The following is a 21,604-nucleotide window of genomic DNA, read 5'->3' as shown; positions in this document are numbered from 1 at the left end:
ACCTCAAGAATCGTAAATTAACCAAGCTGCAAGGACAGAAACGTGCCAGCGCCGCTCTGCCGGCTCCGCTGAGGCGCCGCCGCCTCAGAGAGGCTTTCCCGCCTTTTTTCCCCCGCCGCCTCTGAGGGGCTTTCCCGCCCTTCCCCGCTCCCCTCACGGCCCGGCGCCGCCTCAGCCCCGCTCCCTCCGGCCCTCTCAAGCCGTTCCGCACCGCAGCAAAAGCGCGATCGTTCATTCCCTGAGCAAAGGGGCGAATTCCTGGCGAGCGGCGCAGGGACTTTCTCGGTGTTTCGCGTCGGGCAGCAGTGAGGGAGGGAAAGCGCGGTCCGCCCCTCACAAATCCGCACCGGCGCTGCTGCTCGTACAGCGGCCTGTTGAATGTAATGCCCGTTTGGTGTGGCTGAACGTATCGAAAATACCGCTTCGGGCTTGCAGATTCAAAAAGTGAAACTGAGACAAGCATTCAATTTCATATTGCACGTGCCACAGCGTTTAGACCTTATTTTTGTGTATAAACCCCCACACCTAGCCATACTGCCATTTAAAACAAGCTGCTGGATTGCAGCTGAGAAGTAGTTTCCTTGCCGTAGAGGTGGGTTGTTCACAGAATTAAATTGAAAACTTGGCGTTGGGCTATGAAGACAGTCTCAAGGAGAAGCCGTGGCAGGAACAACTGAGGGTATCTGGTGTGTTCAGCCTGAGGAGACCGAGGGGAGATGGAGCTCTTCAATATCCTCTCGAGGGGCGATGGAGAAGCAGCTCTCCCACCTCTGCTGTCCATAATCAGTGACACAACCCAAGGGAATGGCTGGAGCTGGGTCAGGGGAGGTTTAGGTCGGATATTAGGAAAAGGTTCTTCACCCAGAGGGTGCTTGGGAGCTGGAACAGGCTCCCCAGAAAAGCTGTCACAGGACCAAGCTGGATGGAGCTCAAGGAGTGTTTGGACAATGATCTCAGGTGGGACTCCTAGGGATTGTTCTTGTGCAGGCCCAGGAGTTGGACTTGATAATTCTTGTGATTCGTGTAAAACAGTTTTCAGTGGCCGTGTTGTACTTGGGGCGTGTATTTTTGTGGGTTCTATGGTTACAAAGAACATAAAGTGCATTTTGGAAAGTGGAAAGGCTTTTATTTATTCAGACTAATTGAAAGCGGGTTTTTTTGTTTGCCTAAAGTCATGGCTACCTCTGATCGTAAGTTTGATGTAAAGTTTCAGAAGTAATTAGTACATGTCAGAAAGTTACTACAAAGCATATTTAATTTTTTACTAGAAATGGAGCTTTATCTGATAATTATTGGGTCAAATTTGCAGAAGTACAATCCCCATATTTGTTAAGTAGTTACAGCAGGAAATAATTTTCAGTGAAAAGCAGCAGGGATACAAATCACAAAATAATTTTATTGCAGCATTCAGCCCTTCCACACCTAATTCTGAGAACATATAAAAGGTGGAGGGTTCACATTGTTCTTCCTACTTGCAGCAGCATCAGCTCTGCAGTCAGGATGCATCTCCCTGTAAGTATGCATGCTTTTCTTCCTTAGGAACTGAAACTTTGAGTCCTTTGTCTCTCAGAAGGGCTTCTGCCTCTCTGCAGCACTCAGGCTTTCTCTGGGGACATTGTGCTCCTCCAGAAGGAGCAGCTCAGCCCCTGTTCCCCAGAGGAGCTGAGGGTTTCTTCATGGCTTGGCTGTACACTATTCAGAAAACAGGGAGCCTCATCCATGCCCATGATTGTCAGTGCTTTTGCACCACGGGAGCGCTGCACTAGTGCATCAAGCCCTTGCCTGTAAGGCCAGAGCAGAAGACATGGAAAAGCTTTCTCCTCACTCTTGTAAAACACCTGTGTGTGCCTGCAGAGCTCTGAGCAACAGCTTGAGGCTCAGCTCTTGAAGGAGCAAGTGTTGGATGTGTCTGCTCTGAGCACCCTGGGTGCTCAAAGCAAGGGTCCCTCCCTTTGGGGGAACTGCTGCAACCCCAGGCTGAAAGCAAAACAAGGATCCAAGGAGGACCCTTGAACATCAGATTAGGAAAAGAAAAGGAGGACTCTGATGACCAGATTTGTCAGCCAGAGCTGCAGTTACACTTTTGTATTTGATTTTCATTTCAGATATGGACTGCAGTCCTTCTTGGACTCGTCCTGACTCCAGCCCTTGCTGATTACGTGAGTACAAATGAACAATTCCACAATGCTGCTCTTTCTATGTTCCCTGCTTTATGAGATCTCCTTTTGCTTTCACCACCCCTTTGGAGAAAACAAATTGAAATCTTCCCCAACAGGTGAAACTCTGGCACTCTCTATGTGGTAGAACTTATTCTAGTCTAGCAAAGATTTTTGTAAAAATTTTTGGAGATCACTGACTAGCTTGAAAATCTGAAAATGCCTCATTTTTTAATTAAGTCTCAGCAAAAAATTAAAAACCAGCAAGTCATCCTTGGAGTAGAGACCAAGGTCCCCATCACTAGTGGCCAATCATGGATTGTGATGGTACATACCAGGGAGCAGCCCTTCCAATGTAGCAGGGATTCTTCTGACACTGTGGGGGCCTCAGTGCCTCCCTTCAAAGGCTAAACATCTTCTTTCCCTTGGCTTTTCAGTCTCAGCAGTCAGATAACAACTGCCAGGTCTCTGTTGGTGGTGTTTTCCAAAACCTGACTCTCAGCAGTCTGACACGTGTGGTGGTTATTGAACAAAGGAGCAACCAGTTCTCATGGAAAACCATCTGGAACTACAACATGGTGAGTGGCAGGGAGGAGGCTTGTTCACAAACAGTATGAGGAGACTGGCTCGTGGTAGAGCTGGCCCAGGGATGGGGATTGTTTCCTTCTTCTGACCATCTGGAGACCATGATTTGGGGCAGCAACCCTTGGCATTTGTTCCTGTTTTAACAAAGGTTTTTTTCCAGTCCCAAGGCTTAAAAAGCTGAATTGCGAGTGGTTAATAACTTTTTCTTACAGGGTATCATTGCAACCAAACTGGTGCAACAGAACACCTGCTACATTTCTGTCATGAACAGAAATGAGATGCCCAGCTTTGAGAATCTGGCCCACCTGGCTTCACAGAATGGGGTAAGATTCAAAATGTTTTAATGTAGTTGATATTCATTTTTTGTCTGAGACACTGCTATTTTCCAAACTTTCTTAATCAACGGATACATAATAAGACATTTTATTGGTGATACTTTTGGTAATGTTTTTCAATTACATTATTTGTAAACATTCAAAAACATCAATATCCTCATTCAAAAGCCTTTAATGGAGGTTCATCATATTGAGCCCAAGTCCCAGATTAGTTACAATATTTATATTATACAATTGACTCTTTCTTTACTGTCTTAGTATCTGCTGTTTACATATTTCACTGTGTTTCATAATTTCACATTCTCAAAGTATAAAAAAAATTTTCTTCAGACTTTCTAATTGATAAAGGACAAATATTGCAGTATTACAGAGAAAATCTTTAGTAAGCTTTCAAATATTTTGAAGAAAATGATGCATGATGTTTCCTTAGTTCAGCCATCTACACTAGCAAAAACATTAAAAAAATGATCTCAGCATTCAGCATATTCACCTTTGCTAAACACTGGCTTCCCTTGAAATCTTAGAACTGAGTCTGTAAAAAAAAAACCACACCTCAAATAGCAGGAAGACCTGTAGGGCAGAAGGGAATCAGGAGCCTTCTCCTGCCAGCCGACAGCCCGGGTGCCCCTGAGGGGCGAGGGCAGTGACTGAGCAAATGCCTGGGAAGGAGCTCTGGCTCCACAGAGCGGCTGCGCTCCTCTTCTCCTCTTCTCCTGTGCTTTCCTTGCACTGCCACTGCCCTCAGGCTCCCTGCACCTTGGCTGCCTTAGAAACATCTGCCTTTGGAGCTGCCTTCAGGGCTTGCCAGTGTCGCACAGTCTCCCAGAGATTGAAAGGTGTCCCTAAAGGCACTTGGGACTCCAACACCCAGCCCCGAGTCATCCTCCCAGACCGAGGAATAGGGCTAGCTCCTGGCCTGATCTTGATGAATGCTTTAATTTGTTCTTTAGAACCAGGTTGGCCTTGGAAGACCTTCCAAGGAGATCACCTTTGTCACCAATGGATTGGTCAGCAACCTCAGCTCCTACGGAATAGACATCACAGCTATGTGCAGCGGACTCACCACCTACATGGCTACCGAAGTTAACAGTGAGTGCAAGCATGGGAATTCCGAGTGTTACTGACCTGGCCTTTTTCTCTCCTGGGCCATGACTAAGGCACAATTGCTGCTCTTCCACTTTGGGCCAGACAGAAACCAAGCAGTGGCAGCAGTTGCCCAAAGGGTTCAGCACCTCATCAGATTGAGACTGGAACAGGGTGGGGTCACAGCCCCCATAAATGACCCAAACCAAACCCTGACAGCTCCTCTCTGGCAAGATTAATGGGTCTTAAATTTGGGCCCAGAGTGTTTTGGCTCACCCTGCACTGGCCTGAAACACTCAGTCAAGAAGAAGGGTTGTCCTAAGAACTGCTGTCCTTCAGGTCAGCACTTGCTGAGTTGACCCAAGTAGACACCAAAACCTTGTGCTTCGCAACACTAAATCAAGTGGCTTCCTCGCCTGTAACTTTACAGACCCGATTTCTGCACAGGAAATCCCCAAAGGGTGTTCAAGGGCAGGACTTTGTGAGCATTCCTGCCTGAGCCACAGAGCCAGTGCTCCTTGGGGACTCCAAGAGAATCTGTCCCCAGCACAGCTCAAACATTCCCAGAGCAGCAAATCTTCAGAACCTGGCTGGCTCTGAGCAACACCACCACGCTTCTGTAGAAAGGCAGCCAAGATCTTAGGCATCAGCTCATGGCATTTTGTCTTTTCCAGCTTTCCAGGGACCCCAGGTGAATCTGGGATCATGCATTACCCTGGATGTCCTGAGAATTGTGGAGCTGAAGTATTGCACTGGCAATGGAAATGGCAATTGGAATGGCAATATCCCGGTGAGAAAACCTTCCCTTTTCATGTATCAAATGTTGGGGGCTCAAGAGCTCTTGCCCAAAGCCAACCTTGATGCCCTTCTTCCCTTCTTGCCTGGCATCTTCCCTTTTGAGAGGTTCCTGCTTGAGGGTGCAGATGCTGAAAGAGAGCAATTGGTGAGCAGAGATTTCGATTTTTGATCCAAGCCCTTGAGCGTGGATTCACTATGGCCAGGGCTCTAGAATGCATCAACATTTAAAGCCGTCAAATGGCAGCTGTCAGATTCGGCTTCAATCACTGAATCCATGAAAAGAATTCTTATAGCCTCTGCCCACTGCCACAGCCTTGATTCTGGGTCCTTTGGAAAAAACTGAGACTTCCAGGGGGCAGCACTTCCTCCAATGTAGCAGGGATTTTTCAGAAGATTTGGGGAAATCACTGACTCACTTCAAAGGCAAAATGTCTTCTTTCCCTTGGCTTTTCAGTCTCAGCAGATTCCAGGTGGCATCTTCAATGACACACAAGGCAGCATCTTCAACAACACACAAGTCATCATCGGTGGCCAGTCCCAAGTTGTGACCATCAACAGGCAATGGCGCGTGGCCATCATTGAGCAAAGGAGCTTCAGCGGGTCCTGGAAAACCATCTGGAACTACAACACGGTGAGTGCCAGGGAGAGGGCTTGTTCACAAAATGTATGAGGACACTGGCTGCAGGTACAGCTGGCCGTGGGACGGGGCTTGTTTTCTTATTCTGACTTCGTTGAATACAAAATTGCAGGTAAGTAATCCCAGCACTCATACCTCTTTTAACAAAGGGGTTTTTCTATCCCAAGGCTTGAAAGAATGAAGTGCAAGTGCTCAATTATTTCCTTTCACAGGGTGTCATTGCAACCAAAGTCACTCAGCAGAACACCTGCTACATTTCCATCATGAACAGAAATGAGATGCCCAGCTTCAATAATCTGGCCCGCCTGGCACAAGAGAGCAGGGTAAGGTTCCCAAGGAGCACCATAGTCCTGACCCTGGAGTTCATTGACACATTTGTTAATGTGCTTTCTCCTTCTGGTCAGGACACTATTGTCACAAGTGGCAGGATTTTCTTTCTCTGAACAGTAGTGGGGCTTGGGAATTTTCCATAGGAATGTTTTGCTGAAGGAGGAAAAGGGTTGCACATTCCCTTTCCGAGTTCTGATTTCCCTGAGAATCTTGAGCTCGACAGCATTCCGAAAACACTTGCTCTGAGCAGCTCTTTGAGGGTTTTCATTCTTTTGGCATGCCAGGACCTTAAAGTCCTTTGCAGGCTTTTCAATTCCAAACTGCATTGGTCAGCTCAGACCTTTGCATGGCTGCTGCTCTTGGCCAGACTCCCTTTCCCTATGGGGTGCGAGAGAACATCTCCCTATTCCTGCTAGGGAATGTGCCTAGCAGGAACCAGATCCCAGCCCTGATCTTGCTGAATGCTGGTGTTTGTTCTTTAGAACCAGTTTGGTCTTGGAAGACCTACCAAGAAGATCACCTTTGTCACCAATGGATTGGTCAGCAACCTCAGGTCTTATGGAGCAGATGTCTTCTCTATGTGCAGTGGCCTCACCACCTACATGGCTTATGAAGTTCACGGTGAGTGCAAGCAAAGGAATTCTGTCTCTGAGTGACCTGGCATTTGTTTCCCTTGGGGAATGACCAATGCACAATTGCTGCTCTGCCACCTTGAGTCAGGCAGAATCCAGGGGCTTCAGCAGTTGTACAAAGGGCTCAACATCTCTGCAGATCAGGACTGGAACAGGGTGGGGTCACAGTCCCCATAAATGACCCAAAGGAAACCCTTACAGCTCTTTTCCAGGAAGCTTAAGGAGGTTTAAATGTGGGGCCCAGAGCATTTCAGCTCAAACTGAGCTGCCCTGTAATGCCCAGCCGAGTAAAAGTGTCACCCTAAGAACCACTGTCCTTCAGGTCCGAGCTGACTGATGATTTGAATGGCAGCCAAGGTCTCAGGCAGTGGCTCATGGGGTTTTGTTTCTTCCTTTCTTGCTTTCCAAGGACCCCAGGTGAATCTGGGATCATGCATTGCCCTGGATGTCCTGAGGGTCGTGGATCTGAAGTACTGCACTGGCAACGGCAATGGACAGGTGAGAAAACCTTACCCTTACCTTTCTTCAACATAATGGGGGGGGGGGGGGGGGCTTCAAACCTGCTGCCCAAAGCCAACCCTGATGCTCTTCTTGCCTGGCATCTTCTCTTTTGGGAGGTTCCTGCTTGAGGTTACAGATGCTGAAAAAGAGCAATGGCTCAGGACAGGTTTCCATCCAGGACTTGGAGCAAGGATTAGCTGTGGCCAGTGCTCTAGCATGCATCGACCTCCAAAAGGCACCAGATGGCAGCTGTCAGATGCAGCACTGATTCACTGAATGCTGAAAATAATTCTTACAGCCTTTTCCCACTGCCACTGATTTGATTCTGGGTCCTTAGGAAAAGACTGAGGGCAGGGCTTGCACTTCCCAGGGGGCAGCACTTCTTCCATTGTAGCAGGGATTTTTCACATGCTTTGGGGACATCAATGTCTCTCTTTAGAGATTAAATGTCTTCTTTCCCTTGGCTTTTCAGTCTCAGCAGATTCCAGGTGGCATCTTCAATGACACACAAGGCAGCATCTTCAACAACACACAAGTCATCATCGGTGGCCAGTCCCAAGTTGTGACCATCAACAGGCAATGGCGCGTGGCAATCATTGAGCAAAGGAGCTTCAGCGGGTCCTGGAAAACCATCTGGAACTACAACACGGTGAGTGCCAGGGAGAGGGCTTGTTCACAAAATGTATGAGGACACTGGCTGCAGGTACAGCTGGCCGTGGGACAGGGCTTGTTTTCTTATTCTGACCTTGTTGAATACAAAATTTCAGGTAAGTAATCCCAGCACTCATACCTCTTTTAACAAAGGGGTTTTTCTATCCCAAGGCTTGAAAGAATGAAGTGCAAGTACTCAATTATTTCATTTCACAGGGTGTCATTGCAACCAAAGTCACTCAGCAGAACACCTGCTACATTTCCATCATGAACAGAAATGAGATGCCCAGCTTCAATAACCTGGCCCGCCTGGCACAAGAGAGCAGGGTAAGGTTCCCAAGGAGCACCATAGTCCTGACCCTGGAGTTCATTGACACATTTGTTAATGTGCTTTCTCCTTCTGGTCAGGACACTATTGTCACAAGTGGCAGGATTTTCTTTCTCTGAACAGTAGTGGGGCTTGGGAATTTTCCATAGGAATGCTTTGCTGAAGTAGGAAAAGGGTTGCACATTCCCTTTCCGAGTTCTGATTTCCCTGAGAATCTTGAGCTCGACAGCATTCCGAAAACACTTGCTCTGCGCAGCTCTTTGAGGGTTTTCATTCTTTTGGCATGCCAGGACCTTAAAGTCCTTTGCAGGCTTTTCAATTCCAAACTGCATTGGTCAGCTCAGACCTTTGCATGGCTGCTGCTCTTGGCCAGACTCCCTTTCCCTATGGGGTGCGAGAGAACATCTCCCTATTCCTGCTAGGGAATGTGCCTAGCAGGAACCAGATCCCAGCCCTGATCCTGCTGAATGCTGGTGTTTGTTCTGTAGAACCAGTTTGGTCTTGGAAGACCTACCAAGAAGATCACCTTTGTCACCAATGGATTGGTCAGCAACCTCAGGTCTTATGGAGCAGATGTCTTCTCTATGTGCAGTGGCCTCACCACCTACATGGCTTATGAAGTTCACGGTGAGTGCAAGCAAAGGAATTCTGTCTCTGAGTGACCTGGCATTTGTTTCCCTTGGGGAATGACCAATGCACAATTGCTGCTCTGCCACCTTGAGTCAGGCAGAATCCAGGGGCTTCAGCAGCTGTACAAAGGGTTCAACATCTCTGCAGATCAGGGCTGGAACAGGGTGGGGTCACAGTCCCCATAAATGACCCAAAGGAAACCCTTACAGCTCCTTTCCAGGAAGCTTAAGGAGGCTTAATTTCTGGCACTGAGGGTTTCAGCTGACACTGGGCTCCTCTGTAATGCCCAGTCAATAAAAATGTTACCCTAAGTGTCGCCAGCTGTCCTTCAGGTCCGAGCTGACTGATGATTTGAATGGCAGCCAAGGTCTCAGGCAGTGGCTCACAGGGTTTTGTTTCTTCCTTTCTTGTTTCCAAGGACCCCAGGTGAACCTGGGATCATGCATTACCCTGGATGTCCTGAGGGTCGTGGATCTGAAGTACTGCACTGGCAGTGGCAATGGACAGGTGAGAAAACCTTACCCTTACCTGTCTTCAACCTAATGGGGGGAGAACCTGAGCTGCTTCCCAAAGCCAACCCTGATGCCCTCCTTCCCTGGCATCTCCTCTTTTGAGAGGTTCCTGCCTGAGGGTGCAGATGCTGAAACAGAAAAATGGCTCAGGACAGGTTTTCATCTGGGACTCTGAGCACAGATGAACTGTGGCCAGTCCTCCTTTCAGCTGTTGCCCAACAACAAAGCCTTGATTCTGGGTCCTTTGGAAAAGACTGAGGGCAGTCCTGGGGGCAGCACTTTCTGGGGGCCAGCACTCCTTTGCTTTTAGCAGGGATTTTTAAGATGCTTTGGGGACTTCACTGTCTCTACTCAAAGATGAAATGTCTTCTTCCCCTTGGCTTTTTAGTCTCAGCAGATTCCCGGTGGTGAGGGCAACACACAAGTCATCATTGGTGGCCAGTCCCAAGTTGTGACCATCAACAGGCAATGGCATGTGGCAATCATTGAGAAAAAGGCTGGCATTGGGTCCTGGAAAACCATCTGGAACTACAACACGGTGAGCGCCAGGGAGGGGGCTTGCTCACAAAGCGTATGAGGACACTGGCTGCAGGTAGAGCTGGCCCAGGGGACAGGGCTTGTTGTCTTATTCTGACCTCGTGGAGTGCACAATTTGGGGTAGGAACTCATGGAATTTGGTTCTGTTTTAACAAAGGGTTTTCTCCAAATCCAAGGCTTGAAAGACTGAAGAGCAAGCTCTCCTTAATTTTATTTTACAGGGTGTCATTGCAACCAAAGTCACTCAGCAGAACGCCTGCTACATTTCCATCATGAACAGAAATGAGATGCCCAGCTTCAATAACCTGGCCCGCCTGGCACAAGAGAGCAGGGTAAGGTTCCAGATGAGTAGCAGATTTGTGACTCTTGAGTTCATTGATCTGTTTCTTCGTGTGCTTTTTCCTTCTGGATTGGATGATGTTGTCACATGTGGCAGGATTTATTTTCTTTCAACACTAGTGAGGTTTGAGACTTTTTCAGAGGAATGGCTTGCTGAAAAAAGAAAGGGGGCTGCACGATTTCTTTCCTCCACTTTCTCTGAGGATGCTGAGCTCTGCAGTATGCTGGGCAAAACCTTTCTCTGAGGAGCCCTTCAAGGGCTTTCTTTCTCTTGGCATGCCAAGATCTGAAAGTCCTTCAAAGACTATTCATTACCAAACTGCATTGGCCAGCTCAGAACTTGGTGTTGCAGATGCTCTTGGCCAGACTCCTTGGGAATGTGCATAGCAGGAACCAGATCCCAGGCCTGACCTGCCTGATTGCTGGTGTTTGTTCTTTAGAACCAGTTTGGTCTTGGAAGACCTACCAAGAAGATCACCTTTGTCACCAATGGATTGGTCAGCAACCTCAGGTCTTATGGAGCAGATGTCTTCTCTATGTGCAGTGGCCTCACCACCTACATGGCTTATGAAGTTCACGGTGAGTGCAAGCAAAGGAATTCTGTCTCTGAGTGACCTGGCATTTGTTTCCCTTGGGGAATGACCAATGCACAATTGCTGCTCTGCCACCTTGAGTCAGGCAGAATCCAGGGGCTTCAGCAGCTGTACAAAGGGTTCAACATCTCTGCAGATCAGGACTGGAACAGGGTGGGGTCACATCCACCATAAATGACCCAAAGGAAACCCTTACAGCTCCTTTCCAGGAAGCTTAAGGAGGTTTAAATGTGGGGCCCAGAGCATTTCAGCTCAAACTGAGCTGCCCTGTAATGCCCAGCCAAGTAAAAGTCTCACCCTAAGAAAATGGCAGCCAAGGTCTTAGGCAGTGGCTCATGGGGTTTTGTTTCTTCCTTTCTTGCTTTCCAAGGACCCCAGGTGAATCTGGGATCATGCATTACCCTCCATGTCCTGAGGGTCGTGGATCTGAAGTACTGCACTGGCAATGGCAATGGACAGGTGAGAAAACCTTACCTTTCTTCAATCTAATGGGGGGTGGGGGGCTTCAAAGCTGCTGCCCAAAGCCAACCCTGATGCCCTTCTTGCCGGGCATCTTCTCTCTTTTGAGAGGTTCCTGCCTGAGGGTACAGATGCTGAAACAGAGCAGTGGGTCAGGAGATGTTTCCATCCAGGACTTTGAGCATAGATTACTCTGGCCAGTCCTCCTTACAGCCTTTTCCCACTGTCACAGCCTTGATTTTGGGTGCTTTAGAAAAGACTCAGGGCAGGGCTTGCACTTCCTAGGGGGCAGCAATTCTTAAATTGAAGCAGGGATTTTTCAGATGCTTTGGGGACTTCACTGTCTCTGTTCAAAGATTAAATACCTTCTTCCCCTTGGCTTTTCAGTCTCAGCAGATTCCCGGTGGTGAGGGCAACACACAAGTCATCATTGGTGGCCAGTCCCAAATTGTGACCATCAACAGGCAATGGCATGTGGCAATCATTGAGAAAAAGGCTGGCATTGGGTCCTGGAAAACCATCTGGAACTACAACACGGTGAGCGCCAGGGAGGGGGCTTGCTCACAAAGCGTATCAGGACACTGGCTGCAGGTAGGGCTGTCCATAGGATAGGTCTTGTTGTCTTATTCTAACCTTGTTGAGATCACAATTTGGGGTAGGAACTCACGGAATTTGGTTCTATTTTAACAAAGGGTTTTCTCCAAATCCAAGGCTTGAAAGATTGAAGTTTAATTTCTTAATAACTTTATTTTTCAGGGTGTCATTGCAACCAAAGTCACTCAGCAGAACACCTGCTACATTTCCATCATGAACAGAAATGAGATGCCCAGCTTCAATAACCTGGCCCGCCTGGCACAAGAGAGCAGGGTAAGGTTCACAAGGAGTAGCAGATTCCTGACTCTGGAGTTCATTGGCCCAATTTTTCATGTGATTTTCCCTTCTGGACAGGAGAATGTTGCCACAAGTGGCAGGATTCTCTTTCTCTCAACACTAGTGGGGCTCAGGAATTTTTCAGGGGAATGCCTTGCTGAAATATGAATAGGTCTGCACCATTCCCTTCCTCATCTCCACTTACTCAGAGGATGCTGAGCTCTGCAGTTTGCTTGGCACATCCTTTCTCTGAGGAGCCCTTCAAGGGCCTTCATTCTCTTGGCATGCCAAGATCTCAAAGTCCTACGCAGACTATTCATTACCAAACTGCAGTGGCCAGCTCAGAACTTGGTGTTGCAGATTCTCTTGGCCAGACTCCCTTTCCCTTTGGGTGTCAGAGAGCGTCTCCCTATTCCACAGCCTTTCCCCTAGGGAATGTGCCTAGCAGGAACCAGATCCCAGCCCTGACCTGCCTGATTGCTGGTGTTTGTTCTTTAGAACCAGTTTGGTCTTGGAAGACCTACCAAGAAGATCACCTTTGTCACCAATGGATTGGTCAGCAACCTCAGGTCTTATGGAGCAGATGTCTTCTCTATGTGCAGTGGCCTCACCACCTACATGGCTTATGAAGTTCACGGTGAGTGCAAGCAAAGGAATTCTGTCTCTGAGTGACCTGGCATTTGTTTCCCTTGGGGAATGACCAATGCACAATTGCTGCTCTGCCACCTTGAGTCAGGCAGAATCCAGGGGCTTCAGCAGCTGTACAATGGGTTCAACATCTCTGCAGATCAGGACTGGAACAGGGTGAGGGTCACATCCACCATAAATGACCCAAAGGAAACCCTTACAGCTCCTTTCCAGGAAGCTTTAGGAGGTTTAAATGTGGGGCCCAGAGCATTTCAATTCAAACTGATCTGCCCTGTAATGCCCAGCCAAGTAAAAGTGTCACCCTAAGAACCGCTGTCCTTCAGGTCCGAGCTGACTGATGATTTGAATGGCAGCCAAGGTCTCAGGCAGTGGCTCATGGGGTTTTGTTTCCTCCTTTCTTGTTTCCAAGGACCCCAGGTGAATCTGGGATCGTGCATTACCCTGGATGTCCTGAGGGTCGTGGATCTGAAGTACTGCACTGGCAATGGCAATGGACAGGTGAGAAAACCTTACCCTTACCTGTCTTCAACCTAATGGGGGGAGAACCTGAGCTGCTGCCCAAAGCCAACCCTGATGCCCTCCTTCCCTGGCATCTCCTCTTTTGAGAGGTTCCTGCCTGAGGGTGCAGATGCTGAAACAGAAAAATGGGTCAGGACAGGATTCTGTCTGGGACTTTGAGCATGGAATGCATTCATCTATTTCTTAATGCAGCGGACAACAGCTGTCAGATGCAGCAATGATTCACTGAATCAATGAAAAGAATTCTCACGGCCTTTGCCCACTGCCACAGCATTGATTCTGGGTCCTTTGGAAAAGACTGAGGGCAGGGCCGGCCCTTCCAGGGGGGCAGCACTTCTTCCACTGTAGCAGGGATTTTTCAGACGCTTTGGGGACATCAGTGTCTCTGTTCAAAGATGAAATGTCTTCTTTCCCTTGGCTTTTAGTCTCAGCAGATTCCAGGTGGCAACTTCAACAACACACAAGTCATCATTGGTGGCCAGTCCCAAGTTGTGACCATCCACAGGCAATGGCATGTGGCAATCATTGAGAAAAAGGCTGGCATTGGGTCCTGGAAAACCATCTGGAACTACAACACGGTGAGTGCCAGGGAGGGGGCTCCTCCCCAAAGCGTATGAGGACACTGGCTGCAGGTAGAGCTGGCCCAGGGGACAGGGCTTGTTGTCGTATTCTGACCTCGTGGAGTGCACAATTTGGGGTAGGAACTCACGGAATTTGGTTCTGTTTTAACAAAGGGTTTTCTATAATTGCAACACTTAAAAGACTGAAGAGTGAGCTCTCCTTAACTTTATTTTTCAGGGTGTCATTGCAACCAAAGTCACTCAGCAGAACACCTGCTACATTTCCATCATGAACAGAAATGAGATGCCCAGCTTCAATAACCTGGCCCGCCTGGCACAAGAGAGCAGGGTAAGGTTCACAAAGGGTAGCATAGTCCTAACACTGGAATTCATTGGGACATATTTTCATGTGGCTGTATCTGCAGGAGAGGAAAAGACTTTCAAAAGTGGCAGGATTTTCTTTCTCACCACTAGTGGGGCTCGGGAATTTTTCATAGCAATGCCTTGCTGAAAGAAGAAATTGGCTGCAATATTCCATCCCCAAGTTCCACATTGTCTGAGATTATTGAGCTCTGCAGCTTCCTGGGCAAATCCTTGCTCTTTGGAGCCATTCAAGGGCCTTAATTCTTTTGGCATGCCAAGATCTCAAGGATCTTGACAGACATTTTAGTATCAGACTGCAGTGGCCAGCTCAGAACTTGGTGTTGCAGATGCTCTTGGCCAGACTCCCTTTCCCTATGGGGTGCGAGAGAACATCTCCCTATTCCTGCTGGGGAATGTGCCTAGCAGGAACCAGATCCCAGCCCTGATCTTGCTGAATGCTAGTGTTTGTTCTGTAGAACCAGTTTGGTCTTGGAAGACCTACCAAGAAGATCACCTTTGTCACCAATGGATTGGTCAGCAACCTCAGGTCTTATGGAGCAGATGTCTTCTCTATGTGCAGTGGCCTCACCACCTACATGGCTTATGAAGTTCACGGTGAGTGCAAGCAAAGGAATTCTGTCTCTGAGTGACCTGGCATTGGTTTCCCTTGGGGAATGACCAATGCACAATTGCTGCTCTGCCACCTTGAGTCAGGCAGAATCCAGGGGCTTCAGCAGTTGTACAAACAACATCTCTGCAGATCAGGACTGGAACATGGTGGGGTCACAGTCCCCATAAATGACCCAAAGGAAACCCTTACAGCTCCTTTCCAGGAAGCTTAAGGAGGTTTAAATGTGGGGCCCAGAGCATTTCAGCTCAAACTGAGCTGCCCTGTAATGCCCAGCCAAGTAAAAGTGTCACCCTAAGAACCACTGTCCTTCAGGTCCGAGCTGACTGATGATTTGAATGGCAGCCAAGGTCTTACAAATCAGCTCATATGGGGCTTTCTTTCATCCTTTCTTGCTTTCCAAGGTCCCCAGGTGAATCTGGGATCGTGCATTACCCTGAATGTCCTGAGAGTCGTGGATCTGAAGTACTGCACTGGCAATGGCAATGGACAGGTGAGAAAATCTTACCCTTACCTGTCTCCAATCTAATGGGGGGTGGGGGGCTTCAAAGCTGCTGCCCAAAGCCAACCTTGATGCCCTCCTTCCCTGGCATCTTCTCTCTTTTGGGAGGTTCCTGCCTAAGGGTGCAGATGCTGAAACAGAAAAATGGGTCAGGAGATGTTTCCATCCAGGACTTTGAGCATAGATTAACTGTGGCCAGTCCTAATGCACTCATCAACCTCCAAAGGCAGCAGATGGGAGCTCTCAGACACAGCAGTGATTCACTGAAGGCTGAAAATAATTCTTATAGCATTTGCCCAACACCACAGCCTTGATTCTGGGTCCTTAGGAAGAGACTGAGGGCAGGGATGGCACTTCCAAGGGGGCAGCACTTCTTCCACTGTTGCAGGGATTTTTTTTTTAAATTTGGGGACATCAGAGTCTCTTTCTTCAAAGGCGAAATTTCTTCTTTCCCTTGGCTTTTCAGACTCAGCAGATTCCAGGTGGCATCTTCAATGACACACAGGTCATCATTGGTGGCCAGTCCCAAGTTGTGACCATCCACAGGCAATGGCGTGTGGCCGTCATTGAGCAAAGGAGCTACAGCGGGTCCTGGAAAACCATCTGGAACTACAACACGGTGAGTGCCACGCAGGGGGCTCCTTCACAAAGCATCCATGGAGTCTGGCTGCTTGTACAGCTGGCCCAGGGATTGTGATTGCTCCTTTATTCTGACCACATTGAGTGCACAATTTCAAGTAGGACCTTTCTGCACTCATTCTGCTTTTAAGAAAGTGTTTTTACAATCCCACGTCTTGAAAGACTGAAGTGAGAGTGCTGAATGATTTTCTTTTACAGGGTGTCATTGCAACCAAAGTCACTCAGCAGAACGCCTGCTACATTTCCATCATGAACAGAAATGAGATGCCCCGCTTTGATAACCTGGCCCGCCTGGCACAAGAGAGCAGGGTAAGGTTCACAAGGTGTAGCAGATTCCTGACTCTGGAGTTCATTAGCCCAATTTTTCATGTGCTTTTTCCTTCTGGACAGGAGAATGTTGCCACAAGTGGCAGGATTCTCTTTCTCTCAACACTAGTGGGGCTTTGTATTTTTTCAGAGGAATGCTTTGCTGAAAGAAGAAAGGGGGCTGCACCATTCCCTTCCTCATCTCCACTTACCCAGAGGATGTTGAGCTCTGCAGTTTGCTGGGCACAGCCTTTCTCTGAGGAGCCCTTCAAGGGCCTTCATTCTCTTGGCATGCCAAGATCTCAAAGTCCTTCAGAGACTATTCATTACCAAACAGCAGTGGTCAGCTCAGAACTTGGTGTTGCAGATGCTCTTGGCCAGACTTGCTTTTCCTTTTGGGGGTGAGGGAGCATCTCCCTATTCCACAGCCTTTCCCCTAGGGAATGTGCCTAGCAGGAAGCAGCTCCTGACACTTATCTTGCTGGTTGCTGTGATTTCTTGTTTAGAATCAGATCGGTTTTGGAAGACCTACCAAGAAGATCACCTTTGTTGCCAGTGCATTGGTGAACAACCTCAGCTCTTATGGATCAGATGTCTTCTCTATGTGCAGTGGACTCACCACCTACATGGCTTATGAAGTTCATGGTGAGTGCAAGCAAAGGAATTCTGTCTCTGACCTGGCATTTTTCCCTCCTGAGGCATCACCAATGCACAATTGCTGCTCTGCCACCTTGAGTCAGGCAGAATCCAGGGGCTTCAGCACTTGCACAAAGGGTTCAACATCTTAGCACATCAGGGTTGGAACAGGGTGGTGTCACAGTCCCCATAAATGACCCAAACCAAACCTTACAGCTCCTTTCCAGGAATCTTAATGAGTCTGGGCCCATGAGCTGGCAGCAGCCTCACCATGCAATGCCCAGCCATTGGGACTGTCAGGACAAAGTGCAATAGAGCCCCGATTTCTGCACAGGAAATCCCCAAAGGGTGTTTAAGGGCAGGTCTTTGTGAGCATTCCTGCCTGAGCCACAGAGCCAGTGCTCCTTGGGGACTCCAAGAGAATCTGTCCCAGCACAGCTCAAACATTCCCAGAGCAGCAATTCTTCTGAACCTCGTTGGCTCTGAGCAACACCACCACCCTCCTGTAGAAAGGCAGCCAAGGTCTAAGGCAACACCTCATGGTGGTTTTTCTTTTCTTTTCCAGGTGTGCAAGGACCCCAGGTGAATCTGGGATCATGCATTACCCTCGATGTCCTGGGAGTTGTGGATCTGAGGTACTGCACTGGAAATTTCCATGGCAATGGACAGGTGAGAAAACCTTAGCCTTTCTTGAACCAATTTGGGGGGCTCAAAGCCAACCGTGATGCCCTTCTAGACTGGCATCTCCTCTTTTGAGAGGTTCCTGCCTGAGGGTGCAGATGCTGGATCAGAGCAGGGGTCAGCAGGGGTTTCTGTTCAGGACCTGAAGTGTGGATTTACTCAGGCCAGTGCTCTAGCATGCATCATCCTCCAAAGGCACCAGATGGCAGCTGTCAGATGCAGCACTGATTCACTGAATTAATAGAAAGGATTCTCACAGCCTTTGCCCAACACCACAGCCTTGATTCTGGGTCCTTTGGAGAGGACTGAGGGCAGGGCCAGCACTTCCCAGGGGGCAGCACTTCTTCATTTGTTCAGGGATTTTTGGGAAGCTTTGGGGACGTCACTGTCTCCCTTCAAAGGCTGAACATCTGCTTTCTCTTGGCTTTTCAGTCTCAGCAGACAGGTAACAACTGCCATTTCTCTGGTGCCTGTGTTTTCCAAAACATGACCCTCAGCAGTCAAACACGTGAGGTGATTATCGAGCAAAGGAGCCAGCAGTTCTCCTGGAAAACCATCTGGAACTACAACACGGTGAGTGGCAGGGAGGGGATCCTTCCAAAGCTTTCCTGAGAGACTGGCTCTTGGCACAGCTGGCCCGGGGACAAGGATTTCTGTGTTCTCACCATCCTGAGTCCAAGATTAGGAGTAGAACCTCTCAGCATTTGTTACTCCTTTTAGTCAGAGTCTATCCCGTCTTTTTGGGTGGAAAAGCAAACTGTGAGTGCTCAGTAAGTTTTTTTTACAGGGCATCATTGCAACCAAAGTGGTGCAAGAGGGAACGTGCTACATTTCCACCATGAACAGAAATGAGATGCCCACCTTTGATGCTCTCGTCACATACGCTTCAGAGAACAGGGTAAGATTCAAAGTCAGCAGTTGCTTGGAATATTGGACTGAATTTGAAATTCCTGTTTTTGCCTGAAACACTGCTGTTTTCAAAACCCTCTCAACCAAATGGTAAAGTAAAAGCCACTTTCATGGTTATTTTCATGAATATTTTCAATACTTTTTTTCAGGTACATCATTTGAAGGCTTTCAAAAATAACAATATCCTCATTTGGATGCCTTTAGTACAGGTTCATTTTGAGTCCAAGTCCCAGATTAGTTAGGTTATTTTTACAATCATTAAAATCATTTTTTCAATTGACTTTTTATACTACCTTAGTAACCCAGACTTTAGAGTCTTTGCTAAGTATGTTTCAGAAAGTCTCATTCTCAAAGTCTAGAAAAGTATTTTTTTCTTCAGACTTTCTAATTGATGAAGGAAAAATATTCCTATTTTATAGAAAAAATATTTTAGTAAGCTTTCAAACTTTTTGAAGAGGACTTTATAGCATGTTTTAGTTCATCCATTCACATTAACACAGACATTACAAAAATGATCTCAGCATTCAGCATATTCACCTTTGCTAAACACTGGCTTCCCTTGAAATCTTAGAACTGAATCTGTAAAAAACCACACCTCAAATAGCAGGAAGACCTGTAGGGCAGAAGGGAATCAGGAGCCTTCTCCTGCCAGCCGACAGCCCGGGTGCCCCTGAGGGGCGAGGGCAGTGACTGAATGAGCAAATGCCTGGGAAGGAGCTCTGGCTCCACAGAGCGGCCGCGCTCCTCTTCTCCTCTTCTGTGCTTTCCTTGCACTGCCACTGCCCTCAGGCTCCCTGCACCTTGGCTGCCTTAGAAACATCTGCCTTTGGAGCTGCCTTCAGGGCTTGCCAGGGTCCCACAGTCTCCCAGAGACTGAAAGGTGTCCCTAAAGGCACTTGGGACTCCAACACCCAGCCCCGAGTCATCCTCCCAGAGCAAAGAATACCCCTAGCAGGAACCAGATCCCAGCTCTGAGCTTGCTGAATGCTGGTTTTTGTTTAGAACCAGGCTGGCCTTGGAAGACCTACCAAGAGGATCACCTTTGTCACCAATGGATTGGTCAGCAACCTCAGGTCTTATGGAGCAGATGTCTTCTCTATGTGCAGTGGCCTCACCACCTACATGGCTTATGAAGTTCACGGTGAGTGCAAGCAAAGGAATTCTGTCTCTGAGTGACCTGGCATTGGTTTCCCTTGGGGAGTGACCAATGCACAATTGCTGCTCTTGTTGAGATTGACTCAAAAACATGCATCCTTCTAGAAGAGCAGCTGCTCCTATGGAGATGTGTACAAATCTACTGATGCAGTGTCAGTTTCTTCATCACAGAGGTTCTTGCATTGAGGTCAAAACCAATATTCTTTTGAAATATATTCAAGTAATTCTTTTACTAAGAGGAGTTAGTCCTGAGGCACCATCCAGGTGTTCTGAGCCTCTCTCCAAGCTGATGGTCTCCAGTTCTCTTTTGGAAAACACTCTACAGCTCAGGCTCCAGCTGTTGCATTCTGGCTTAGCAGAAGCTCCACGTACTCACTGCTTGCTTTGCTTTAGGCTTGCTTTGGCAGCTGGAAGGGCTCCATGGGATTGAAAAGGCAAGTGCAATGTGCCACATTTCAGGGCTGTCAGTGAATGCACAGGGCATTTCAAGTCATCTAAGCCAGTGCCTCTTTTTTTAATCCTTTTTTTTCTTTTTTTTGATGTTGTTTGTATAGGACCCCAGCTGAATCAGGGATCATGTATCTCTCTTGATGTCCTCAAACTTGTGGAGCTGAATTATTGTGGTGGCAATATCAAGGCCTGAAAACCTTCAGTCAAGAACAGAGGATCTGAGCTGCTGCCTAAGGCAAACCCTGATGCAATTCTTCCCTCACATCTCCTTTTAGAGATGGTCTTGGGGATTTAGATGCTGACACAGATGTGGTGACCACATCTTTCAAATAAAGTCCTTCATTATGTATTAACTCCTTGTTTGTCAATACTCTGCTCCTTCTCAGCTAAGAACCCTCCACAAAAATATTTTTATTGTCTCCCTTCTGCCCCATTTGAGCCCCTCAAATGCTCTTGATTGCCAGCTCTCAACACAGGACACAAAGAGCTGGGCAAGCCCCAGGGTGTGTGTGGTACAAACGAGGCATTCACAGGCAGGACCTTCCTTCCCTGCTTGGGGAAAGATGCCTCACATTAAGAGTCTTGATTCAGGTGGCACAAAAGGCAGAAAGAAAGAAGGGCAAAGCATTGAATTTGCCTTTTTTAGGGGAAGGGGAGTCTCCTTTGTGGGATTTACAGAGTTGTTCTGTTCCTACAATGAGGCAGTGTTGGGATTCCTGTGGCTCAATTCCTTACGATCAAGATTGTTTCCTTTTCTCTAACAAAAATGGGAGGATGCCCCAGGTTATCCAGGTGAACACAAGTCTGTCTTCAGTACCCACACCAGCCATGCCACATCCCTCATTTCTGGCATACTCAAATCAGCCCTTAGTCCATCATCAGGTGCACATTGGCACAAAGCATCACTGCAAGTTTGCTGGGAATCTCTGCTCTGCTTCTGATCATTGTTTTTCCTTTAAAAGTGTCTGTTCAATACACTGAGCTTACCGTGAGCACTCTTCTCTCACCTCCCTGTATGCCATGGATTCAATCAGGCAGGTATCAAAGCCTCCTCTTATCAGAGCACTTCCCCAGGAAACTCGTCATGCTTCTGTGAACACAGGGCACCTGCCAATAAGGCAAACCCATTTTCAGATTGAACTTTGGGATATTATGTATAAAAAGTAAGAGTACACATCAATTAGCAGCAGAGCTGGCCTGGCCTGCCATCCAAATGAAGTTCCCTGTAAGTATACCTATCACTTTCTCATAAAACTCTTAAGGCTGGGCAGCTTTGAAATGGTTTTGAGCTTTTCTTGGCACTGAGAGAACTCTTAGTGATTTCTGACCAAGGGGAAATGCCAAAGGGGTGGGGACTGCAGGGGAGAAATCTCCCTTTGGGCAGGGATGGAACTCCACATGCTCAAACATGAAAGAGAGAAGTGCTCTGCTCCAGGGGCGACACACTCGTGACACATCCACAGGACAAGATTCTCTCCTTCTCCACTCAGAGGCAAATCAACAGTCTCAGCAAGTCACATCAAGTTAGAGCCTAGGAGAACCATGAGACATGAGAGACCCCACGTGCTCTCAGATCCTCCTCATCAAAACCCTTTAAAATGAAAGTTTGGACCAATTCAGCATTCAGGGAAT

General features: G+C 47.9%; 1 protein-coding gene across 1 annotated transcript; it reads left to right on the top strand.

Moving 5' to 3' along the window:
- The first annotated feature begins 1,500 nt into the window (after positions 1–1,500).
- LOC119710768 lies at positions 1,501–20,269 on the top strand. The gene is made up of 21 exons (XM_038160167.1): positions 1,501–1,512; positions 2,594–2,734; positions 2,954–3,064; positions 4,027–4,165; positions 4,834–4,949; positions 9,567–9,716; positions 9,937–10,047; positions 10,495–10,633; positions 11,018–11,106; positions 11,494–11,643; positions 11,863–11,973; positions 12,475–12,613; positions 13,034–13,122; positions 13,569–13,721; positions 13,942–14,052; positions 14,543–14,681; positions 17,352–17,446; positions 17,891–18,031; positions 18,246–18,356; positions 19,370–19,508; positions 20,077–20,269. The coding sequence occupies exons 1-21, from the start codon at positions 1,501–1,503 to the stop codon at positions 20,163–20,165; spliced, it is 2,475 nt and encodes an 824-aa protein (XP_038016095.1). The 3' UTR covers positions 20,166–20,269.
- Positions 20,270–21,604: the final 1,335 nt, after the last annotated feature.

This window comes from Motacilla alba, chromosome 22, assembly GCF_015832195.1.
Source record: "Motacilla alba alba isolate MOTALB_02 chromosome 22, Motacilla_alba_V1.0_pri, whole genome shotgun sequence".
In the NCBI taxonomy this organism is placed as follows: domain Eukaryota; kingdom Metazoa; phylum Chordata; class Aves; order Passeriformes; family Motacillidae; genus Motacilla; species Motacilla alba.
Note: the sequence above shows the minus strand (reverse complement) of the source record. Positions and strands in the feature narration are given on the sequence as shown.